At 39.5% G+C, this 15,612-nt stretch overlaps 1 protein-coding gene across 1 annotated transcript in view; it reads right to left on the bottom strand.

Moving 5' to 3' along the window:
* Positions 1-12,530: 12,530 nt before the first annotated feature.
* LOC104540671 (protein tilB homolog) overlaps positions 12,531-15,612 on the bottom strand; it is a gene marked incomplete at its 5' end in the record, with an annotated part of 30,151 nt that continues 27,069 nt past the window's right edge. The window contains 1 exon segment of the mRNA XM_010184530.1: positions 12,531-12,711. Within this exon segment, the coding sequence (XP_010182832.1) occupies positions 12,531-12,711 (181 nt within the window).

The following is a 15,612-nucleotide window of genomic DNA, read 5'->3' as shown; positions in this document are numbered from 1 at the left end:
CCTGGCACCTGTCTGCGAAAGTCCCAGCAATTTACTTAGTGCTTGAAGGGTTTTTGCACTTTGGTGCCTTTGGCATCTCGGCATGTTCTGTCTCCTCCTCAACTCCAGTCCAGAAGCAGGCAAGACTCTAGCTCTCTCCACTGCTTTCTCTGCAAATGGTAGCATCTTTTTTCATCCTATGTGCCTGCATGGGGAAAAACCTCTTGTGAGTTTAACTTGTCTAAATAGATAAAAGCTGGATGGGAAGTAAGAAGTGTCTACTTTGTGCTTTTTGAGAGACAAGTGTTTTTGAAATTCTTTGCCATTTTGTTCTGTAACCAGCTTCTGTCCTCAGCATCATCAGAGATGCCACTGTATTCTACATTCTGTTTCTGTATTTCCACATAGCCAAACCAAGCCTTTAACTGATGATCCCATATGTCCTAGTTTAAAATTCTTGAAGGTAGGATCTAAAGGCAGGTTCTCAACCCTTTTTGAAAAGTGCAAAAAAACACTGCCCTGTAAAGGCATCTTAGATTAGATACTAAAAAGGGAAGCAACTGAAATCACTGGTCACTTGAAAGTCTTACTGTCAAGATTTCAACTCAAATAGAAATATTTTTAGTGAGCATGTGAAAAAGGATGTTCTAGTTCATATACTGCACTCAGTTTTTCCAAAAGCTTTTCAGGAGGTTGAAAGATTAGGAAGGGAACTAAGCTGTCACAGCATAAGAAGGAAGGTCACCTCAAGGATTAAGAATTTCTTAAAGACTGGAAACAGACAGGAATAAATGGTCAGTTTTCACAATAGAGGAAGATTATCTGTGTATCCCCAGAGACGTGTGCTCAAAGTTGAGCTGCTCAACATCTTTGCAAATGGTCCAAAAAAAGAGGTGAATAATGAGATGATAGTATTTGCTAAGATAAATTTTTGAGGTGATAAAATGACTTGTAGTAGTCATATCTCAAACAGCCTGAAAAGAGTGCAAAAATTTCTGAAACCCCCAAGTGATCAAGTGATTGAATGAAACAATAGTTCAATGTCTCTTAATACAAAGGGGAAAATAACTCTACCCAAACCAGCTTGATCTGTCAGCACATAGTGGCAGGTTCTTGTCTAGCTATTGAAACTCAGGAAATAAAAATTGAGCTCCCTGTAGATAGTTGTATAAATATGTGGGCTCAGTGCTTGACAGTATTCAAAAGATAAGAGACCATTAAGAATCTGCAGGAAAGTGAGAGATAATATGCTGCTGTGTAAAACCACACAGCACTCACTTCTTATATATTGTCCTGGTCATTCCTGGATGTAAGAGAAGTGGAAAAGGAAGAACTAGGACTCCCCGAGGAAAACAAGCAGAGGCCAATATTCACAAGGTGCATAATTAAAGCATGAAGCTTGCAGCCACAGGATGCAGAGTGGAGGTTTATAAGCATAGTCAGTATGAAGTAATGGCTACACAGATTCACAGAGGAGTGTTCCATCAAAGATAATTGCATGTTAGTCACTAGGTCAGGATATCCTACAGTTGCTGACTGAGATTGTATCAGGGAAGAAACACTATTTTCAACATTTCTTATTGAGAATAGGGTCAATACTTCACAGCAGGGTATGAAAAATTGAATTTTGCCTCCCCCAGAATGAGGGGGAAGTGACTGGGCTAGGCTGGAGTGTGAAAGAGAACCACAGTCTCAGTCCTGCCCCCTCTACAGGGGTAACCAGTGTTGAGGAGCAGTCACATACAGACCTCCAGAATGGTGGGTACATTGCCACTTGCTGCATTTTTCTGACCATGAAATGTCCTGCTTGGTACTGAGCCACATCTTGGGCTAAATGTAGTTCTAGTCTGACTTCATCTGGACTTCCTTATAGCTACTGCTCTGGGCAATAACATAAGAAATTTATCAGTGTATTCGGGCCTCCCACTGTCAAGTGATGGACTTCTGAATTATATCCTCAGCTGTGTCACTGTTGGATTGAGTGACTGAGGTATGCCACTTCATGTAAGACTCTTCATGTGCTCACCTATAAGATGAGGATGTCTTTTCCCACTTTTGACTCTTGGTTCACCAATATTTTCAATGTCAATGAAGTTAATAGAGACTAGATAAAACAGTAAAGTACAGACCTTTCTGGGAAACTGCAAGATATGATGCATGGGGTCCTAGAGCGAAGGACCTGTGGACCTGAGTGCTGGGGATTTCTTACTGTGAAGGCATTTTACCTTAAGTGACCCCACTCCTGACAATAAACCATGCTTTATGCAGAATTCAAGAGTTACTTTGCACATCAAGCTGTTTACTCCAATTTCTTTGGCAAAAACAAATGGCAAGTTCCTGTGAACATAAAACAAGAATTCTAAAATCAGGATGAAAGATACAAAACAGCACCATATTCACAAACAACAGGAGCCTGGAAATGAACTGGTGGAGTCTGTTTTATTCCAGAACTGGATACCACTTTTGAAATGCATCTCTTGCTTGTCTCCATTTGTTGTGTCCTTGTTTGAAATGTTGGGCAGTAGATTCCTAGAATCACCTGAAAAGACCCATTTTCATGCCTCAGTAGGCATAAGGAAGTACAGAAGCAATGAGACCATTTTGCAGCACAGGCAGTGGGGAGAATATTTCTACTTGCATTCATACACAGGTGCTCAATCCTTGGACAGACTGAACAATATTTTGGATTGTACCGGGTGTGCATGACAAGGTTTTGGTACTGGTGGACTACAGGGGTGGCTTCTGTGAGAAGCTGCTAGAAGCTTCCCCAATGTTTGATAAAGCAAATGCCAGCCAGCTCCAAGTCAGACCCACCGCTGGCCAAGGCCAAGCCAATCAGTGACAGTGGTAGTTCCTCTGTGATAACATATTTAAGAAGGGGAAAAAATTACTGGGGAGCAGCAGCCTGTAGAGAAAAGTGAGAAAGTCTGAGAGAAACAACGCTGCAGACACCAAGGTCAGCAAAGAAGAAGGAGAAGGAAGTGTTCCAGGCACCAGAGCAGAGATTCCTCTGCAGCCCATGGTGAAGACCATGGTGAGGCAGCTGTCCCCCTGCAGCCCATGGCGGTTCATGGTGGAGCAGAGATCCACCAGCGGCTCGTGGAGGCCCTCACACCAGAGCAGGTGGATGTGCCCAAAGGAGGCTGTGTGACCCTGTGGGAATACAATGCTGGAACAGGCTCCTAGCAAGACCCATGGACTCGTGGAGAGAGGAGATCATGCAGGAGCAGCTTTTCTGGGAGGATTTCTGCCCTTGTGGGGACCCATGCTGGAGCAGTCTGTTTCTGAAGGACTTCATCCCATGAAAGGGACCCACATTGGAGCAGTTTGTGAGGAAAACCTGGAATCCCAGTCTGTCTGACCAAAGTACATTTTTTTTCCCCTGATTCAAGGGCCCAGTGATAAATTCAAGGTCTGATATTTCAAGAGCTAGCAGATGCTGAAACTAATTCAGTACTTCATATAAAAGGCAGACTTCTCCAACTACATGTAGTAATTTGCTTTAATCTTGTGATTCAGATATTAAATCCAGCTTATTCTCAGTAATAAAACCTCTTCTACTTCAGTCCCAAGCTGATTGAAATGGTCATCTTTGCCAGCTGTCCTTGAATCCTCTACACTGAATCCTAACTAGTACAATGGGAAAGAAGAAAGAGCTTTCTTGTGTCTCAGAAGAACATGAACTAGATTTAAGATTTTCAATGAGGACATATCGGGGTTGAGTTGACCCAGGGAAATTCATTTGAATGAATAACTATGACTTCCATGCCAAACATCTCTCTACTATTCAGGAGAAATATTAAACTAAGTAATCCCTTTGGAACAGGCTTTAAAAAGCTTCTATTAGTCATTAAACCCGTTAAATGCCTCATTAATTCTAGCAGTATAATCTGGTTTTGATTAACCAGGTTGTTAAGCGTCCACTGTCAAACACTGATAAAGAGGGAGAATTTGCTTTACAGATCACAGGCATGTAATTATGCGTCTCATCACAGCCGATAAATTGTGGGAAATTACCTTCAGCCCCACAGAAATCACCCCAGCACAGCTGGCACCAAGTAATCTGACTACATGTTCACATCTATAAGGTACACACTAACACATCTCAGGAGCCTTTGGCACTTCACTACCACTTTGAGAATGTTCAGACTGAACCTCAAGATTTGTGGGAAGGAAGCTCAAGAAGTTTAATTGATTGATCTAAAATACTATAGATCTGCACTGGAGACACACTTGGAAAAGTGTCGCTTGACAGTGACTTAGTTTCATGCATGAATTGCTGGATTGAGCTAAACCGCAGGAATAAATTTAAACAGACACATATTTATCTTTAGAATAATGAAAAATAATTGTAGTGAGATGAATACAGCTTTTACCATAGACATAAGGGAGGGTGATAGGTTTTTTTAAGCATTTAAGTATTTGAAGCTGTAATTAAATGCTGAGGATAAGCACACAGGAAATTCTAAAAATTATGCAGGATATCAGCATCTTTAAATGTTTGGAAGTCCAAAGTCTCGTGTACATGGAAATTAAAAAGAAATTAGTGGAAAAAAATGGACTTGATTCTCTTAGATGATTTCCACTGCAGAATGCTGTTCTATCCAGGAAAATCAGACAGCTTGGATTTCTTTCATAGCTGATGTCTTGCTTCACTTCAGCAATACTTCACAGGTGACTGATGAATCTCTCTGGATGTTTTCCCTTTGAAAATCTTCTACTCCTGATGCACTTGCATTTAAATACGGAAGCATATTGGAACTTTATTATCAATCTCAGTGAAATCCTTAATTAAAAAGTCAGATGGCTGCCTGCCTGGTTGCAAAACCAGAGGAGCCAACACTAATTTATGTACACTGTAAAACAGGCATAATTATGCTACCAGTAGACTTGCAGATGGTTAGCACTGAGAGCACAAAAACAAGGGTCAAAGCATAGCCACAGCTCACATCTTTCTAACCAAATGTTCACCAGTCTCCTCTTCTATACACATATTTTGTGTGAAGTTTCTGAGGAAAAAGATGCTTACAGTTTAGAACCACGGAGCTTTTAAGTGCTTCTGCTCATATGAGACATGCTGTAACTTCAGAGATTTTTTTCTCCCCAAACACTAAAGCTGTACTGCACGTAAAGTTTTATTTCCAGTAATAGCAGTACAACTCCCAGTGTGGTCTTGGTTAGTATGATTTTCATATGCTTCATGCTAGAAAAGCTCTCGTCAAATAGGAGAAAAGTCTTTTATAGGTTGAGTTACCTCCATAAGTGCCCTGTACAGAAAAATTGCCACTGTGTGTAGTTCTGAACCTATCCAAGGATAAACCATTATGCCAACATCTAGACAAAATAGAGGGCTGAACCTGTACTGCATTAGTATTGCTCAGGTGGTGCAAAAGCAAACAATTTTTAACATGCTACAGATTACTCTAGAACAGAAGAAATACATTTATTCTCAAATAATTTGCAATTAAACAATGACTAACAAGACTTATGTGCTGGTGGGTGGGGGAAATCTTTGTGTCATGACTCCAGTCATTTGCTATCCATCTACTTTTCCATGGACTTTTACACCCAGAGATGTGGCACTCTGACCTTCCCTCTCTATGTAGCCCAGTAACACAAGATGCTCTTGAAAATAAGTCTTTTCTCAATCCAAGTCAATGGTTGGTTGGGCTCATGGCAAAGTTCCTCACCCTACAAAGGGAGTACATATAGTTAGGTTGGTGAATGGATGTCAGCTGCTGTGATTAGTTTTCAGTCACAGAAGAAATTATTACATCTTTTTGTAAAACAAGCCCCGTGCAATTCATGGCTGTTATGTCTGCATTAGTCCTTCAGGCAAATATTTCTGGTCCCTATTACACAACTGCTTCTCCCTATTGCCACCTCTCTTCCACAAGTCCTTCTAGAACATGCTTCTGCCTTCATGGCAGTTCAGCTGAGATCCTGGCCATCACAGTAATTTCTATCACTGTCTTCTATATTGTGTTGTAGATTTCACCTCTGTGCAGAGGATGGTAGTGGTAATGGTATATTTTAAAGGTAAGAGCCTGGCAGGTAAGTCAAGAGCTTTAGCACTAACTGCTAAAGTATGATTCATAAAGTTTATGAATTCATATAAACTTCATGAACTTTTATAAGGTTCAGTACTGTGTCCACTTCTGGGGTCCTCAATGCAAGAGAGACATGAACGTACTGGAGAGATTGCATCAAAGGACCACAAAGATGATGAAGAAGTTGGAGCATTTCTCCTGTGAGGAAAGGATAAGAAAGCTGGGGCTTTTCAGACAGAAGAAGAGAAGGTTTAAGGGATCTTATCAATACATATAGAAACCTGAAGGAAGGGTGCATAGCAGGATGGAGCCAGGCTCTTTTCAGTGGTGCCCAGTGACAGGACCAGAGCCAATGGGCACAAACTGAAACACAGGAGGTTCTCTCTGGACATCAGAAAACACTTCTTTGCTGTGAGGGTGGCTGAGCACTGGCACAGATTGCCCAGAGAGGTTGTGGAGTGCCCATCCCTGGATGTATTCCAAAGCCATCTGGGCATCGTCCTGGGCAATCAGCTCTACATGACCCTGCTTGAGCAGGGGAGTGGGAACATATGACCTCCAGAGGTCCCTTCCGACCTCAACCATTCTGTGACTCTGTGATTTTGTCTGTGGAAAGCTACCATTACAAACACAGTTTAGCTTTGACAGCTAACACCTGGTCTTTAGCAACTGTTCTGAAGAATAATGTTTAAGCTACCCTATGGCTTGCTTTCACTTTTCATTAACCAGTAAGAAATGTATTTTCTACTCACCAGCTTACCCTTCTGGGAATTATCATTTGAAACATGCAGTGGGAAAGCACATTTTGCATGTCCAGTACTGTTATCCATACTGGGTATATTCAGATGTCCACACTGAAAATATAACACTGTAAACCAAATGGCAGTTTTGAATCAAGAGTTGCTATCTTAGCGCATGTTGTTCTTCAGTACAGTTACAATTGTATGTGCAGGATAGCTTTACAGTGTAGTAAAGTAACAGATTCTTTTCTACCTTTTAGGGTTTTTTTGACCTAGATGAATCAACACAGCTCTGGGAGGAACCAGATTCCTTCTGTCTGGTGCATCAACAACAAAACTCTCTTGTTGACTTTGCAGATCTGAAACTTACTTCCCACTGCCCAGTTTTAAAGCAAGGGGAAGATTTTGTGTCAAATCCAAGGGCCTTCCTGAACCATTGTACATCATCTTGGCTATCAGTACTGCTAGAATTTGTCACTAAGCCCATCCATCTCCTGTCTACTGAGTGATGAATAGATCAATGCACTGCATACTGTTTACATCCATCCAGTCATCTGGTTACAGGTGAAATATCACAATACACACACACACACAGAGTGCTTTCTGAAATTTTAATCTACTTAACCCAATTACATAGTAAGAGATGATGCTGTTCGTACAACTGCTGAGTCTGCAGTGGCAGAATGAGGCAAGTGGCAAACCAAAAAGCAGCACTTTTTTCCTGCTGTAGGTAGGAGCAGCTGCTGCAGATGCTGAACGGCTTTGATCAGCTGTCATGTCCTTAACAGAGGGAGGCAATGCTGATGCTGTTCTTTCTTCTTTGCTCTTCTTTTTTCTTGTGGGGGCTATGACTCACTTTTATTTCTTTTGTTATCTTTGCTTTTTCACAGTACATGGGATATTTTATCTATGTTGGATGGGATATTTTATCTATGTTGGCTCTATGTTCCTTGTTCACTTTCTTATGTCTTCATTTCTCAAAGCTGCATTACCTTGGCAATCAGTAACGATACTTTGTGATGTGTGTTTATGCTCTTGTGGGCCACTGTTATCATCTTGTGCTTGTACACTCTGTATCTATATGATCAGCCTCTGCTTGTATTCTCCATGCCCATACACACATTGAGAATTTTATTGAAGCTGATTCTCAGAATATTCTCCATATTCAGACTACATGCCAAGATTACTCTATGATGTGAAACAACTCTTTCTTCACAAGTTCTAAGGATATTTTGGCTTGATATTAATTTTCCTGTGAGATGTAGCTGTAGCTCAATATAGCTTTTTAACAGAGTATTATCTATCTAGTAGAAACCAGATGAAAAGGAGAACTGAGTTGCACTGGTGAAAGATCCAATTGTATCACCCTTTGGTTTGACAGCAGAGGTCAAATTTCATACCCTTCTGCTTAGGAAAAAATGGAATATCCTCATGTGACCAGGCTGTATGGATGCCTGTCTCCCACAACCTTCTGAAAGTCTTGACAGGTTCATCCAAAGTGGCTGAAGGTCTGATGGGTGGATTGCTCCTAAAAGATTTTCAGAAATAAGCAATGAAGGCAAAGAGGAAGGCCTTCAATGTGTTCATCTCTTAGAAATATAAGAAAGTTCCCACAGCAATCAATAAAAGTACAAGAAACAAGTTTTTGGATCTGCTGCCAAAATCTATTGATTTTCATCTTCAAAAAGGTTATGGAGCTTTTCCTCTTTACCCATCTCAAGGTTAGCAAATTTCATACTTCCACACACACAAAAAAGAAGCAGACCTGAAAAGAATCAAAACATAAATTGCCATCTGACTCCAAAAATTACATTATCTGTTGCCTGTTCTCTTACTAGAGATACACTGTTACAGAAAAATGCGGGCTGCAGGGTGGGTCTCTGCTCCAGCGGGGTCTCTCCAGGGCTGCAGGGGATCCCTGCTCCAGGCCTGCAGCCCCTCCTGCCCTCCTCCTCCTCCAGCCTTGGGGTCCCTCTGCAGCTGGTACCTCCTTGGCTTCCTCCTCCTCTGCCTGTGCCATCTTTTGCCCTTTCTGAAACCTGTTTTATCCCCCGGCTGGCACCACCAGCTTGACTGAGGGGCATAGCTGTGTCCTACAGTGGGGCTGGTGGAGCCGGCTGGGACAGGCTGGGACCGGCTGTGTCCCACACAGGGCAGCCCCAGCCTCTCACAGAGGCTGCCCCTGTAACCTCACTGCCAGCACCTGGGCATGAACACCCTGTACAGTCTTAAATGTAGATGTTTTGATGTGCAATCCAGAAAATGATCCATACTCATCCTTATGGGCATGTAACTATTTGGTGACACCAAGTGGTAAAACATAATAGCATATTTTTCATAGTTAACTGGCATCATTAGGAACTTACAGAGAACAGGGGTATATTGCAAAAGAAGTTGAAGTTTTTATGCTCCATTTACCAGAGTAGACCTGATTAAGTACATTCAGGGTTGAGAGCCTTATATAATGGAAAAATTTACTCTGAAATTGGAAAAATCAAGTCAATGCACAAGGTGGGAAAAGAAAAATCCAAGATGATACTACAAGAGGTTTGATGATGCTGAAATTAAACTTTGGTTTATGTCTTTGTGATGTATACATTTTCTTTGCAGCTTTCAATATATGCAGCATTAGTATGAAACTTCATTTTTCTATCCCATATCCATTTCAAATTGCAACCAAGGAAAATGCATCAGTTCAACCCATCAGCCTAAATGGATGAATTTATTCCGCTTCTCTTCAGTACACTTTAAGAAAGACTGTTTATCTTTATCTTACATTAAACATCTGTGGAGGATAATAAAGCACTTTAAAGAGGCTAAAAAAACCCCAGAAATTAATAGCAATGTTTTCCTTCTGACTGCTGAGCTTTTTGCGTGATGTTTTTCACAATTAGGGATACAACACTTTCAAAGAATGTACCATGAACTTTACTATGTGCTGAGGGCACTATCTGAACCTAGACTGCTACTCAAACAATGTATTTTAAGTGAACGTTTAGTGGTTCAGTTATAAATGCAGCTTATTAATTTTCTATGAAGGATGAAAACAAGATCTAACTGCGAAATATTCTTTGATTCTTCCTAAGTTGAATTTGCTTGCTCTATCCCTTTTGGCTAGAAGCAAAAGATGGTTTGAATAAGAAGCATATTCTTTCTGCAAATGAAATTCTTCCTGTAGAGAAAACCATTAGCAAGGTAATGTAGGTCACTTAATTTGGGTTTTTTTGGTTGTAGTTTCTCTTTGAGTTTTTCTCTTGGAAATAACAGTGGCCTTTAAATTGGTAAAAACCCAAAGGTATCTTTTTTTAATATAAAATTGAATATTCATTGCCCAACTAAAAGGTCAGAAGACAAATTCAAGCACATATATATTCTTAAATGAACTGTTTTGTAGACAACAGGGTGAACAAGACTTGATTTCTGTGTCCAGCTCTGGAGCCTTCAGTATAAGAATAACATGGACATGTTGGAGAGAGTGCAGAGGAGGACCACGAAAATGATCTGAGGGCTGGAGCACCTCTCCTGTGAGGACAGGCTGAGGGAGCTGGGATTGTACGGCCTGGAGAACAGAAAGCTGTGGAGAGACATTACTGGGGCTTTTAAATACTTAAAGTGGGCCTATAAGAAAGATGGGGACAATCTTTTTAACAAGGCCTTTTGTGACAGGAATCATACTATCATGGAATACCAGGTTGGAAGGAACCTCAAGAATCATCTAGTCCAACCTCTCAAGGTAAAAACATTATTTAAAGGAGATGAGTAAGCACCCTGTCAAGCTGACTCTTAAAACTGACCAGTGTAGGGGAATTCACCACTTCCCCTGGGAGATTGTTCCAGTGTCTGATTGATCCCATGGTAAAAAATTTCTTTTGGAGTTCAATAGGAATCTCTCCAAAAGCAACTTGTGTCCATTACCCCTCGTCTTCTCCATGTGACTTCTTGTGAAAAGGGAGTCTCCATCTTCATGGTAGCCACCCTTTATGTACTGGTACATGGTAATAACGTCCCCCCCTAAGCCTTCTCTTTCCACGGCTGAAGGACAAGGAGTAGTGGTTTTAAACTAAGGGAGGGTAGATTTAGACTTGATATTAGGTAAGCTTGTTGGACATTAGGAAAAAGTTCTTCAATATGAGGGTGGTAAATCACTGGAACAGGTTGCCCAGAGAGGTGGTAGAAGCCTTATCCCTGGAAACATTCAAGGTCAGGTTGAACAGGGCTCTGAGCAACTTGATGTAGTTGAGGATGTCCCTGCTTACTGCAGGGGATTTGGACTAGATGACTTTTAAAGGTCCCTTCCTACCCAAAGCATTCTGTGATCCTGTGTGATTCTGTGATTTTCTATGGTTTTATATCATATGTCCCTTACACATTCCTCATTTCAACAACACCCAACCCAGAAGTATTTGTTGTGACCCTCCCTCTGCAAAATTCCACTGTCTTCTCAATATCCACCTTTTGCTTCCATAATAACTCAAGGTCTAACCAGATTTCCTAAATACTTGCCACACTCTCCTCAGGTTTCCCCCAGGTTCCCAGAGCCCTACCTGCATGACTCCTACTTTCTGTTAACTACCACCTAGGCAAGAATGCTGACATTCACAAAGAGTTCAGTTACCAATGTGGTGATTAGGTGAGTGACTGCTGCTAGAAGAGGTAATGGCTAAATTCTCTCTTCCAAACAGCAAGAAAATCCCTTTTATTAACCCAGTGATGGTTTCCACTAAATTTAGAGAAGCTGAGTATTTCTTTGACCTTTCTGTTCCATCCAAAAGGGTGAGAATAACAGAAACAACACCCAAAAGCAGAGCTGAGAGAAGAATGACATGAGCCTTGCTTTCTCAGTAAACTAGGCAAAAAAAAAAAAAAAGAAATTTAGTCTTGCCAAATTGGATTAATTTTCCACTGTAACCTAGTATGCATTTGTTCTTTGGTGCTGCCTGTTTAACTTATGAGACAATCCAGAAGCTGAGAGAAGGAAACATAATAATGAAGTCTGGTTGCAAAAGAAACATCTGGAGGGTAGGGAAGAAGCAGCTCATCCCATTACAGCTGCTCAACCTTATTTAATCTGACAGCTAAAAATTAGCCTTGATATTTTAGGAGGATCCTGAAAAAGAAAGAACAGTTTAGAGTAGCTGCATGAAGAGGAACAACAATGGCCTGGCTGATTTCTCCCAGCTTTCTCATGGTGCCTCATCGGAGACAGTGTTCAGCACTATTCTCTCCCACAGTCTTTAAGGAGTAGCAAAGTTATACCAGCTCCAGAATCCAGGAGCTCTGCATTTCACTGGAAAATTCTCTGATGTATGGTAGGTTACAGCATGTCTCTCACTCCAAGAATATATTCTTTTCTTTTACTGTTGTCCTTCATGAAAAAGAAAACACTGAAGGAATACGTAGAGACTTCTGCTATCTTCAGTTTAGTCAGAACAATCATAAATCTTGCTACAAGTGTTTTCTTCCTTCCTTCTCTCTTTTTCTACACTAATACATCACCTTTCAAGCTAGACAGTAAATTCTTTGAAGAAATGATAATACTTGACTTCCTATTTTGGCTTGAGATTTACTAAGTAAACAATCAAGAAAAAAAGAATTTATTTAACAATATACTAACAGAAACCACAGCAGAAAACACAGGCATAACAAAGTTTGTGATAAGAACTGTAATAATATTTCCCAACTTCAGCTACATTAGGCTTACGTTACACATAGAGTCATGAAAACAAGCATACAGGCAACATATAGAGGGACTAAGAATGTTTCAAATTAAGGGGGGAACCTCTTCATTATTTTCAAAATCAGCATAAATCTTAGACTCTGCAATCTTCTCTGGCTGTAGCTTAATAGGTCCCTTTCCAACTCGTTCCTTTTCTTGGATTATCTTTGTCACATCAGGGAATGAATATTTACTAGAATCCACTTCTAATTTCTCAACTTGTCCGCTCCTGAAACAAGAGGGAAACAAATGGAAAAACTTAATTTCAGTGTCAAATACAACTGCTATATCTGGTGCCTGTTTATAAATCTGCTGATTTAAGTGTGAGATCTGTTACTGAGTCCAATTAAACCAAGATTAAGAGTTCTTATTACTTGAAAATTGATTATTACAAAAAAATCAGCATGAACACAGAAAAGTACTACAAACTCTCTAAGATTTTGTACAAAAGAATCCTTAGCCTACAAACATCAGAAGTTAATTTTTTGACATCTATAATTTGCTTTATATCAGAACATGGTGATTGCTGGTATTACATTGCAAATGGTTGGCTTTTAAAGTAAGACAGGGGTTTCTAGTATAATTGCTTTTTTCATTCTTCTGTTCTTTCTGTTCATTTTTAGCACATTTCCTTCACACTAGCTGTCTATCAATTTCTATGCGACAGATTCATCTTTGGAAAGCAGAGATACTTTTATTTAGAGAAAAAAATGTAATTGTATCAATTCATTTGCTTTTATCATCTAATTTTATGCTTTTATGAATACTCACCATGTTTGTATTATGAAAAAAAAATATAAGAAAGGTCAGAGTTATAACAGCATTTCCGGATTCTATTGTTATTAAGGATAATCTTTTAGATGACACAAATGTGTACAGTCCACTCATTAAGGCAACCTATCCACATCACATGATGATCAAAGATTTGAAACATTTATACTTTCTCTCTTGCAGCCACTGTTCTTTACTAACAGAGGAGCTTGACAATTAAATGGAGAAATCTGACCTGTTTTCAAGTAATTTGTAACTATTTACAGGAAAAATGGCACAATGAAAATTTAATTGTACAACGATGTGCTGATTTCTGCAAATCCCAATACAATTTGTACTTCTTCATTCTAATTTTCATTTTATACTGAGTGCTACTTTGCATCAAAGTGCCAATCTCAGTATTACAAAAGACAGTGCTTCAACTCTCTAAAGATGTGAGGAAAGTACATGTTTACCCAGGAGATCAGAAAAGCTCATTAGGATTAGAACAAACAAAAAAGTAGCAAAGTCACTGAATGTTCTTCCATTCTTACGCATTTCTTTGATGACAACACAGGTAATGAAAACATGTAAATAAAGTATATTAAAAGATTTTTAATTGAAAAATCACCATCTTTAGTTGTTAAACCAAAGAGAGTTTTGCCAAGGAGCTTCCAACTTCTGCCATTTCTTCTCCATCAACGTTCTATGGGGCCTGAACAGACATCGCAGCCCACATCCATGTGCAGGATCTCTGTTCTGGCGGAGAAGAGACACAGATGGATTTATGGGAGGTTTCCTCCTCTCCTCCTGTGCTAGTGCCAAGGAAAGCATGACTAACAGAAGAGGCAGTTGTCAGCCTAACCACCTCTTCCAGCCTTGTGCCGCTAGATTTTGATTGTGCTATGGGAGTTATTTGTTCATTTTACCAAGTGGAAGATGATCAGAGAAGCACCCTGCTGTAATAATCTGGATAACCTTTTCCAAAAAGTGGCACATACAAACAAAAACTACTCGGAGGAGACTTTTACGGGTAATGAAGAGAGATACAAGAAAACTCTTATTTCTTTACCCTGTTCTTCAATTTATAAAGCTAGTTTTTTTCTTATACTACATAGTTGAATGAAATAAAAGTGGTTTCACTTGGTGGCAACATTCTAGAAAAAGTTCATTCCCAAGAAGTAAGAGACATTTCTGTTTCCTGTGTAATTTATGAAATTTTCTGGAATCACTTTATCAGCAGCTGTTGAGGAAATTCCAAAGAGAGCACACCCTGTCCAGAATCTTAACTAATTATTTACCTGAAGTGCCTCAGTAAAAAGATAAAAGCGCATAAATATGAGAATTGTATAACCTCAGCCTCTGCTTCCGTCACATGGAAGAAAAGATTTTCCTTGATTTGCAGTAATTTAATTAGTAGAGGTGTTTTACCTTCGTTCAACAGCTCTAAAATTGTACAGATTGCTAGTCAAGAAAACACAAACTCTATGGAATTTGAATAGCTTATTCCTTAGTAGCAGAATGAACTTCACTACATCAGAACTGAATTAACAGGGAGTGTTGTAAGCAAAAATCCACATCAACAAGCTATGAAAGGATTATACATATCAGTCATTCTCAAAATTTAATCAGCACATGTTATCTAGATGTATTAGCAACAGACAACAGGAAATACTGAGAGTTAAGCACAGGTGATTTTTTTTCCAGAAAGGCAGTGGACTTTTATGTACTTATATGCACATGATCAAATATTCTACACTTGTTTAGTAAAGCTTCATAGTCTTGTCACAAATATCATGATTCAGTCATGCTGAAGTCAGCGCAGCTATGACATATACATTTGCTGAGAAGTGCTCCTCTCATCATGTAATCTATGAAAAAAGAGATTGGGTATTGATAATGTTAAGAAGAATCTGAAGATTTTTGGGAGAAAGAATGAGTAATCTAAATAATTTTTTCCATGTAATACTACCTAGCAGAATAAAAGTAATCTTGTTGCAGAATCTCTTCCATGAGCAACAGTAAGACAACAGTGATGAAAACAATAACACTTCTCGTAGGACCAGTTACAGCACACGTCTGCAAATCTCAATGTTTGTAAATTATTGCAATTTCAGGTTTAAAAAAAATAATTTCTCAATTTTGGGCACTACTACCTGCTGCTGAGTATTATCTACTCAAGGGAAATTTATGGTCTAAAGGTTAGAACACTATTCAAACTAAATAATATTGGATTAAATCCTTTCTTTTTCCTTGGCATTTTTTTCCTTAGAAAGGCTATTTCTACGTCCACATAGTTAAACAATGCTTTTTAAAAAAGAAAATTAAAAGACTCCATAATAAGGAAAGTCAGTCCTTCCATTTTGCATAACTATAG

The sequence above is a fragment of the Mesitornis unicolor genome, unplaced genomic scaffold (genome assembly GCF_000695765.1).
Source record: "Mesitornis unicolor isolate BGI_N332 unplaced genomic scaffold, ASM69576v1 scaffold4675, whole genome shotgun sequence".
NCBI lineage: Eukaryota > Metazoa > Chordata > Aves > Mesitornithiformes > Mesitornithidae > Mesitornis > Mesitornis unicolor.
This window is presented reverse-complemented; position numbering and strand designations above follow the sequence as displayed.